At 34.3% G+C, this 10443-nt stretch overlaps 1 protein-coding gene across 1 annotated transcript; it reads left to right on the forward strand.

Annotated features, from left to right (window-relative positions):
- Positions 1-2974: 2974 nt before the first annotated feature.
- On the forward strand, positions 2975-9635 carry LOC104085632 (agamous-like MADS-box protein MADS3). The gene is made up of 8 exons (XM_009589724.4): positions 2975-3609; positions 6828-6903; positions 7009-7070; positions 7214-7313; positions 7702-7743; positions 8277-8339; positions 8434-8573; positions 9410-9635. Exons 1-8 carry the CDS (start codon positions 3428-3430, stop codon positions 9495-9497), a joined length of 753 nt encoding a protein of 250 aa, XP_009588019.1. The 5' UTR covers positions 2975-3427; the 3' UTR covers positions 9498-9635.
- The last annotated feature ends 808 nt before the right edge of the window (positions 9636-10443 follow it).

Genomic DNA, 10443 nt, shown 5'->3' on the forward strand with positions numbered 1-10443 from the left:
AAACATTGGTGGATGAGCGTGAGGGCTTGTTGATCCTTCTTATTTGTCTTTGCCAAGACATCTTTTTCATTTTGAGGCAGAGCTTTCTCATTATTGGGTTTTTCATATCCTCTATCTACGATTTTTCACACATCCTGAGAGCCAAGAATGACTTTCATATGTAGATATCATTTTTCATAATTATCTTTTGGGAGACGGGGTTACTGAAAAGACAGCGTACCATTATTTGCCATGGCTCTGATACCATATTGTTGGGAAAAATAATAATCCCGCCCAGGAATAATATCCACGGCAAATAATAATAACACAAGAGAGTAACAACAACACCAAATCTTTTATTGGGATAAAATACAATACTCGAGCGGAGCAATATGTTACTACTATAATATTACAACTTGGTAGTGTCAGAAGACTACTACAATTTCAGAAGAAATAACACTCTTTATTTTAAATACCTCAGTATAATATTACTACTACTCACTATTTATCTCACAAACAATAATCTATGGATTAATCTCACTGCTTTGCTTTCTGCTTAGCTTCTCTCGTTTTGTTTTTGGTATATTTGAGATGAAGCTGAATACTTCTATTTATAGGAGAAGTCACCACACCTCTAACCAATCAAAGATTGGAATCTTCAATCAGAAAACCAACTTTAGAAAAATTGGTTTTGTCCATCGTCCAAGCCGTAAGTTTTGTCAATCATCTCTTTTTCGTTTCTTTCTTTTACTTTATTTATTATTTAGGTAGGTCTACCTCCACACATTTGAAAGTCACTAGAAGAATTCTTCGTTACCTAAAAGGTACGATTGACTTTGGGCTATTTTATTCTTGATCTAGTGATTTCAACCTTATGAGATTTTGTGATAGTGATTATGCGGGAGATATTGATGATAGAAAAAGCACAACTGGTTTTGTATTTTTCTTGGGTGATTCTGTTATTTCTTGGAGTTCAAATAAACAATCAATTGTTACTCTTTCGACTTGTGAAGCTGAATATGTAGCAGCAACATCTTGTACGTGTCATGCTATTTGGCTGAGAAGATTATTGAAGGAGCTCATTTTGCCACAAATTGAAGCTACAGAGATTTGTATTGACAACAAATCCGCACAGACACTTGTCAAGAATCCAGTGTATCATGATCGAAGCAAGTATATAGATACAAGGTATCACTTTATCAGAGAATACATTACCAAGGAGGAAGTCGAGCTCAAATATGTGAAGTCTCATGCTCAAATTGCAGATATTTTTACAAAGCCTCTCAAGTTTGAAAATTTTCAGAGATTGAGATCAAGTCTTGGAATAAGGAAGAAAAATCTAAATTAGTAACTTCTTATATGTCCTCATAGAGCTCTTGAATACTCCTTGTCTTTTACAGTTGTTCATTTGAACTTTCTTGAGAAGAGGGAGATGCAACATTTATTGGAGAAGTAGGTGGAGTTGTGTCCTGCATAGGTTCCACGGTCTCTGGTTCTTCTTCATCACCAAAGTATGGAAGAAAATCATATGAAGTTTCTTCTTGAGCTTCCCAGTTCCATGCCAATTCTTCATCAAATTCAACATCACGACTTACCATCACCTTGCCGCTGACTTGTAGCCTTTTGAACTCGTATTGTCGAGCCCGTTGCCTGCTCTAACCCATGCATGCTTAATCTACTCATGTTCGCTTCTCTTAGTTTCTTTAATAATTCATTATATATTTTCCAGATACAACGGCATATGGGCATTCTCACATGCCATTTGTATATATAACCAGAAACAGTGTGCTGGCTTGGTGCAATTTTCTTCTACTACAAGATTTATAAGCTGAATAATTTAGAACTTGACTTACATATTACTCCCTACGTTTTAATTTAGATGAGGTAGTTTGACTCGGCACGGAGTTTAAGAAAAAGAAGAAAACTTTTAAAACTTGTGGTCTTAAAAGTTTAAGGGGTAAAAACTTTGTGGGCAGTGACATTTGTGTGGTTATAAAAGTTTCTCATTAAGGGTAAAATGGGTAAATGAAGAGCTTAAAGTTAAATTATTTCCAAATTTAGAAATGTGTCATTTATTTTGGAATAGACTAAAAAGGAAAGTACATCATCTAATTTGAAACGGAGGAAGTATTAGTTTATTTTAATCGAATATTATAGAAGGTTAATTTACAATAGTTTTAGGTTACCAAATTAGGATTATTATAGACTATTACTTATTGCTATAGGTCATCTTAATCCGTTGGTACAAACAAATTTACATTGTTGCCCAGTATCTGTGCTAATGAGAGTAAGCTGGTATCTGGGACATGAGAGGTGCACATAAGCTGCTTGCTTCGGACACGTCATTAAAAAAAAAAGGGTATGCAGACGAAAAAGGGGCAACTTATGCACCACTTAGCAAATATTTCTGTTAAAGATAGCATGTTCATTTGATTAAGATTTATGATTCCTTAATTGATAGCCAAATCTTGGTTAGCCACTGTCGCTTAGGAATTCCCAAATACTTCGTACTACAAGACAAGTTTTTCATTAACAACCCTTTGCTATCACTAGGCATAAATAGAAAAAGCTAGGTTCTTTATATTTTTAGATAATTAGGACCTCTCTTGGCAATTCTTGATCTTCCCTAATGCATCCAGCAACATTTGATTATTGGTATGAGTTCTAAACAAATATCCCATTGATATGAACTTATTAAACTCCTAAAGAAATTATGACAAGACTTAGCCCATGCATTCTGGAAAAAATAAAATATATATCATTGAATCTTGAATAAATGAGTACATTTGATGGGAGCCTTTGTCTCTCAACAATTAATAAAATGGTCCCAAGATATTAGTTGGCTGCTACCATCAAACTTTCTTATGTCTTCACATAATTGAACAGAAACTATCTGAAATTTGGAGGTTTTGAATTCATTGAACCTAATTCTTGGACCACGTATTCACTTTTTTCCTTTTTTCCATCACCATTTTGAAAGGTCCCTCCTCCCTTTAATTCAGCTTCTCATGAAAATTTTTTACTATAGTAGTCTGTGGCCAGGTCTTTTTTACCCCAAAAGAGAAGGTAACAAAGTTTCTCACAACTACAAGAAAAGAGTGTTTTAGGAAACAATAGAGCAAAAAAAATTGAGACACTCAATAGAGGATTTGTTTCTTTAAAAAAAGGGAAAAAAGGTGAAAGGGAGAATGAAGCAAAAGAAGAATTATTAGGTTACTATTTTCTTGCAAGAGGAGATCCAAGATTGAGCCTCTTACTCAGCTTCCACATTTATAAGGGAGAAAGAAATTTGTAGTACATACCCTTACTTTATTGCTATCCCCACCTCTCCTTGTTTTCCTATTCATTACCCATAACATAATTCTCCTCGTACCAAGGTGACCTTCATATCCCCATAGCTCTCTTCCATTTTCTTTGAGGCAAAAAAAAAAATTATAAAGAAAGAAAAATGGGGAGAGGAAGAGTGGAGTTAAAGAGAATAGAAAACAAAATCAACCGTCAAGTGACTTTCTCTAAGCGTAGGAATGGTTTGCTGAAGAAAGCTTATGAACTTTCAGTGCTATGTGATGCTGAAGTTGCTCTCATCATCTTCTCTAGTCGTGGAAAGCTTTATGAGTTTGGTAGTTCAGGGTATAATACTCTAAGCTTTTTTGAACTGTTTTATACCTGAATATGTGTGTCAAGTTTTCTTGTATGGTTTTTAATGGCTAATTCTTAATATGGGGTTTCTTATAAATCAACAAAGATTACAACTTTATGTTTGTTTTCATCTGGGGGTGGGTTTGTGTTGTGTTTTTAGTTTATGTGGGAGTGGGTTTAAGCCTAATATAATTAGGCTGACTCTTCTTTTTTTCTTTTTGGAGAACTGCACTTGCTAAATTGGTATTGACTTTTGCAGTGCTTTACAGAAGCACCAACTTATTTTATCTATTGTCTCTTAAGTGGAGTTAGTTTTTTGTTTTTCAGATTTGGATCTCTCTTGAGTTTTCTTTCTTTCTCTCAGTTGTATGTTTGATCAAAACCATGTGATGATCTATATGAGTAGATTTTACCAATGGGGAATTGACACGTTTCAATATATGGTTTGAGAGCTTCCACAAAAACAAATTAAAAGATCAGAGTAAGGACTGACGAGGTTGTTAAGTGTATGTGCTTCAGAAACTTCTCCAACCCTTTTGGACAACTGTGCAAAGATCTAGGGTTTCTCTCCATTTTGTTCCTACTAGTATTAATTAATTCCCTTCCTTTTTCTTTTGTTTCTCTCTGCTCCAACTTAATTTGCTCTTATTTCTCTTTAATGCTTTTGCAGTTTTTGGGAGCACTTATTAGTCCAATGGTTCTAAAAAATCAGAAAGCTTCAAACTTTGTCTTCTTACCTTTTCATCCTTAGATCTTGGGGTCTCTTCACTGATTTCTGCTACCATACTCATAGATTTTCTTCTGTATAACTAAATCCTTTGTGTAAAAGGAAGTATTGTGCACTGCACAGCAAAATGAGTGGCATGCCTGTGAGAAGGGAATTTGTTCATATGCGAGATTTACATTTATCTGTTTTGCAGGTAGTATGATCTGATGCTACTTTCTATGTAAGAAAAGGAGTTTTCTCTTTCAATTCCCAAAACCCCAAGAACTGATCCATCAACATTTCTTTTATCTTCCCATTTTGGTGAAACTTATTGGTGTAAAATGCTAGAGTTGTTTTTAAGTCTGTAACTGAGCCTTAGATTCTAGAGCTTTTCCATATATTAGCAACGTTTCTTCCAGCTCATATTCTTTGCAGAAATGATGAAACTGAGTACTTTTATTCCTATTCAACCCCTTAAACTTCTCACTGAAGGTCCTCTTTTTCATCTTTTTGTTTATGGTTTCTTTCCTCTTCAGTAGCGGTGCAGGTTTTCTTTGCATATATTATGCAAATATATTGTTTTTTCATTTTCTTCACCTTTTTTACATCATTTCTTTATTCTCGTTTTGTATAAAGATTGCTTCTTCTTTTTGGCATCTTGAAAATATCTCTGATTTTCTAACTTTTTTATCCAAGAGTTTCATCAATGTTTGGTGTAAATCCAAGTATACTTATACTTTATTTTATTTTAGTGTTGATAATTTTTTGTTTTGCTTATTTGATTTCTCCTTCCCCCTATCTGATATTGTAGATCTGTAGTGGCGAACTAAAATATTCTTGTCTTCATAATCACATTTCTACTATCATCACTTTTGTTTAGAATTAGGGTTTTGTATGGAGATCGAAAATATCATGATCTTTGTTAGTGATGGCAAAAAGATAACCTGATCCTTAGATTTAAGTACGAAAAGATATAGACCCTTATTAATATATAATGTCTAAATGGTTTTGTTTATGTTTCTAATAACGCTTAAGGACCTCCACTTCCAATCAAGAGGTTGTGAGTTCGAGTCACCCCAAGAGCAAGGTGGGGAGTTCTTGGAGGGAGGAGAGCCGAGGGTCTATCGGAAACAGACTCTCTACCCCAGGGTAGGGGTAAGGTTTGCGTACATACTACCCTCCCCAGACTCCACTAGTGTGATTAAACTGGGTTGTTGTTGTTGAAATGCTTAAGGAATTGCAAAATGAATTTCTTTTTCCACTTTCCAAATATAGAAAGGTTGGAATAAGTAAAAAGACAACCCCTCATCCTGCTGTACTTATGGCCAATAAATTAAATGGAGTAAATGAATAGAAATGAGAAGACTTTGTCATTTTAACCCTTTGGCATGTCATGTTTCTTTCACTTCTTCCTCTTCTCCCCCCAACTCCTTATGTACTCTTCCAGCCTTTTGCCTTTACTGTTTTTTTCCTTCTGCTTTGTATACCCCCTTTTTCCCATTGTATATTCAATAGTTTTCTTTTCTTTTAGATTTTTTTGTTTTTTTTTTCCTTTTTTGTTTAGGGTTATTGGTGATAGATTGTTAAATGGCATTAGCTTAAATATAGTGCAATTTTATTATCTGGAAACTGTGCTGAATATGGTAGTGGAAAACTTTGTACAGGCTCCATCTACCCGTACACATTATTGAGTCGTGAGTATAGAAAGAGCCAAAATAATTTTCTTTTTAAGTAAAAACTTTTTGTTGCTCTCCCAAAAGAAAATGATTCGTATTATTAATTGTTGACAGAAAAGAAGAAAAACAGAAAAAACAAAGAACAGCCTAGAAAATTTGCTTCTTTTTTTAAACAGAAAATTTGCTTTTGACTACTGGAAATAGTCTTTGTACATAAATATAGATAAAGATTTGTCTTTGCATGGCTATAATGTGCAGGAAAGATTTCAATTTAACATTTTATCCATTTTTGAAAATTGTGAACGTTTAGCGGCAGACGTATCAATGGTTACTTGTGATTTAGGACTCCTAATTTTTAGATTCTACTGGCTTAATGCAGGACATTTCTGTAAAAGTTTCTGTTAAGTGCTAAAGGATTTAACTTATATGCACCGACAGTGTAATAAATTTTTATATTATTTTTAAAAAGATATTGTAATACTATTAGTGTGTTTTTAACACGTGGTATCAGATTGCCTTATTATTCAAGTTATTAGTTCCACTTAGCATGGAGGGAAGCTAAAGTCCTCTCTGTAAATCATGGCCATTGTGCATCTTAATGTCTCTCCATGTGTTATCTAAAACTTGTAACTTGTAGGTGCTAAATTTCTTGTAGGAGAATTGAGTGTTGTTCAGAGTAATAACTTACCAATCTGTTAGCTGGCATTTTCTTGGAGTTTGTCAAGAACATTTTGTAGCTATTTTATTAATTGTAATAACATACTATTATAAATTGTAGTAACATGTATGGTTTAGACTTTGAATATTGTGTTTTTTTCTGTTGGCAGTATCACTAAAACCCTTGAGAGGTACCAACGTTGTTGCCTTAATCCTCAAGACAACTGCGGTGAGAGAGAAACACAGGTGAATTTGCAGCTTAATGTTCTATGTTTCCACACCAATTAATCAATTGGCCTATCATAATTTATGGTGTTTCCTAAGCATAATTTGTTTTCATTGTAAACTTAGAGCTGGTACCAAGAGGTCTCAAAACTAAAGGCCAAATTTGAAGCCCTTCAACGAACTCAAAGGTTATGTCAATTGCTTATTCAGACACATCTTGGCACCTTATTGTTGTACATAAATGTAGATAAACAAAATAATTTCGTGACTATCCGATCCTTGGGAAAAAAATATTGTCGAAATTTCTGAGATGTTATTTTGATACATGAAGGCACTTGCTTGGTGAAGATCTTGGGCCACTGAGTCTGAAGGAGCTGCAAAATCTTGAAAAACAACTTGAAGGTGCACTTGCACAAGCTAGGCAAAGAAAGGTATTAGATTGTTTTCAAAGTAATTGTTTTTGCTTCATTTCCCTGTTTACAACTAAATCTTTGTGTGTTGTATCTAGTATATTTAGACTTGGTTAGACTAAAAAAAGGCCAAGTTAGTGCTTAAGATTAAGTTTGAACAAAAAGAAACACCATCCAGTAACAAGAAAGATATAAGCAACAAGGACACACGAATCAAAGGACCAAAAAAATTCAAATAAGAAAATACTGGAAAAATTAAAATGTACCAATACGTTTTTCAAATCATCACGCGCAGTTAGCTAGTGATCTAATTTGGCTTGTAATATTTCCATCTTTATCATTGTTTGGTATTATATAGACTTTTATAGATTTTTATTTTTTGTTAATAAGCATTGTTTTTTTTGTGTAGACACAAATAATGGCGGAACAGATGGAGGAGCTCCGCAGAAAGGTAAGTCAAAATATGCAGAAAGACGAATACTTTACTTTGATCAGTACAAACAAATTAGAAATATGATTTTTCATAGTTATCACAATTATAAATTTGTTATAAAAGGTAAGGCCTAGAATCTTAAGAACAGTACTAGATTCCGTCTTTTTGTGTCAATAGCCCTTGACCCTAGATCTCTTTATATATATATATATAAAAGAAAGGGTACTTGAATTTGCTAGATGATTGTTGGCTACGGGCTTTAAGTCTCGCCTAATTTCTCCCATATGTTCTAAAGGAAATTAGTGACTCGGGGTACCACCTAAAGAATTAACAATTAAAGAGTCAAATAGATTGGAAAGAAAGAGTGAGGTGAGTCGGAACGACACACATCTTATTAATTGGTTTGATCACCATGTATATCAGTTCATAGAGATTCTTAGGAGTTCCGATCCGAGTTAGCAGGGGCAAGTAAGGACCACAATTCATGTAAAAATAATGGAGAACTACGCTGTAATTATCTATTTTGACGTGATAATGGATTATGTTGTCAGGAGCGTCAACTTGGTGATGTGAACAAGCAACTGAAGATTAAGGTTTCTTTGGAACTATCATCGGTATTCATTCAAACTTGAGAAATATATTCTGCTACTTTGTGGAGTCTGTATATACATATATAGTAATGAAGAGTTTGTTTTCTTATATTGGCAGCTAGAGGCAGAAGGACAAGGACTCAGACCTCTTCCATTTCCATGGACTTGTAATGCATCAGCTGGAAGCAGCAGTTTTGCTGTCCACCCTTCTCAATCAAATCACATGGAATGTGAACCTGATCCAGCACTTCAAATAGGGTATACCTACATTTCATCAATCTTAAATTTCCAACTTCCCTTTTTTTTTCTTTTTTTTTTTCTATAGGGGAGTAGGGAAGGGGGTTATGAATTTTTTTTAACTCCTCTGTATGTTTTTTTTTTTTTTTAATTAATCCATCTACCCAGATTTTCACCACCCGTAATGCTAGGGGTTTGGCCTGGACCCCTACCTTGTATATTATTAACAAAAGTGTATAAAAAGGGGGACATAAAACCGGAACCTCAAAGATACATAAAGGATATACAAGAGAAAAGGGAACTAATAAAGGGGTAGTTCCCTTTTACAGATAAGCTCTCAAAACATAAAGGTCCCATGACCATCTAAGGATTCTCTGCCAGAATCCTCTGTATGTTATTTGGTCTCAAGAATTATTTTATGGATCTGCAAATTGATAACAAATTGAAAGGGTTGGGCTTAAATCAGGTACAATATATTGTACTTATCCCAAAAAAGAATATGTTGTAGCACTATTTTAGGTTGCTTTCCTTCTAAACCTAGTATTCTGTGAAATTAAACTTATATTCAGGAGTAGTGGAAACTATGATCGGATCAGTTCAACTGGATCTCCTTTGTCAGAATATTGTACCGTGCATCAGCGATTTTTTTTTTTTTTTTGTGTGTGCGTGTGTATTGTTAAAATGAAAGCTTCCAGCATTATAGCAAAAGGGATTCAAAAACTGTTGAAAATTGACTCCTTACTATGACCCTTTAGCAATTGGTAGGAGTTGAGATAACCCCGGTTCAATACTTCCTATCATCTTCATCTTGTCAATCTGAAGGGAATTTTAATCTGGAATGTTCGTTTTCCAAACAGGTATCATCACTATATGGCTGCAGAAGGACCCTCAGGGTCAAGGAGCATGGCCGTTGAGAGTAATATCATCCATGGTTGGGGCCTTTGATTTCTAATTCCTACTTAACTTCTGGATCTAGTATAAGTTTTTTGAGACTAAAAACTCAGTGACATATTTATGATTTGAAGTGCTTGTCATATAATGTATAATTTGAGTAAGTGTTTTATACACTCCTCTTTAACTTCATATACTTTCCCATTTTCTCACCAAACTAACTGGTAATGCATACTTTGACTAAACAAAACTTTTAGGGAATATTTCAGAGACCTTCTTTGTGGTTTGGCCTAATAAAACTAACAGGATGAGATAGCTAACTTCCGCTTAAACGAGCAAAAGAATAAAATTAAGTACTTACTAAATGAAGGATATATAGAGAGTTAGAGTATGGTAAAGAGGCTTTTGGAGTAAGGCATATTACTAAATGGAATAGATGCAGAGCATTGTCCTCGTGGCCTTCAAATCTCCTTACTGTGTTATGCTCCAAATTATAGAAAAATAACCCTTTCTACTTTCTAGGATGAGGCATGACCGAGAGTTCTTCTGTTTTTAGTTTAAATATCAAATTGAATTCGAGCAATGAGCTGGTATCTCATATTTTGCTTCAAAACCGTCGATTCATAATCAATGCGTTGCTCCATTAACAATGGTAGAACTCCGGATGAAATTCAAAGAAGGTGAACGAAATTTCCTCCATGTCTGACTCTTCAAATTGTATAATACTGACAACAATTACCTCGTATTTGTGTTGTGCATAAATTAAAGAAGCTTAAATTCTCTCGTCAATTGACACAAATACAAATCACATAAACAACCCAGCGAAGCAATTGTGTTCTACGATCATTTCCTCTTGCCTTATGGGGCTGAAAACAAAAATTCTAAAAGGCCAAAGAAAATCTTTGAACAAAAGTAGTCCTTGACAATAATGGTAAAAATACGAGTTCATTACCCACGTAATCATTCAACTTTTCAAAATTATCTACCAAAGTCGTCTTTC

This window comes from Nicotiana tomentosiformis, chromosome 1 (genome assembly GCF_000390325.3).
Source record: "Nicotiana tomentosiformis chromosome 1, ASM39032v3, whole genome shotgun sequence".
Lineage (NCBI taxonomy): Eukaryota > Viridiplantae > Streptophyta > Magnoliopsida > Solanales > Solanaceae > Nicotiana > Nicotiana tomentosiformis.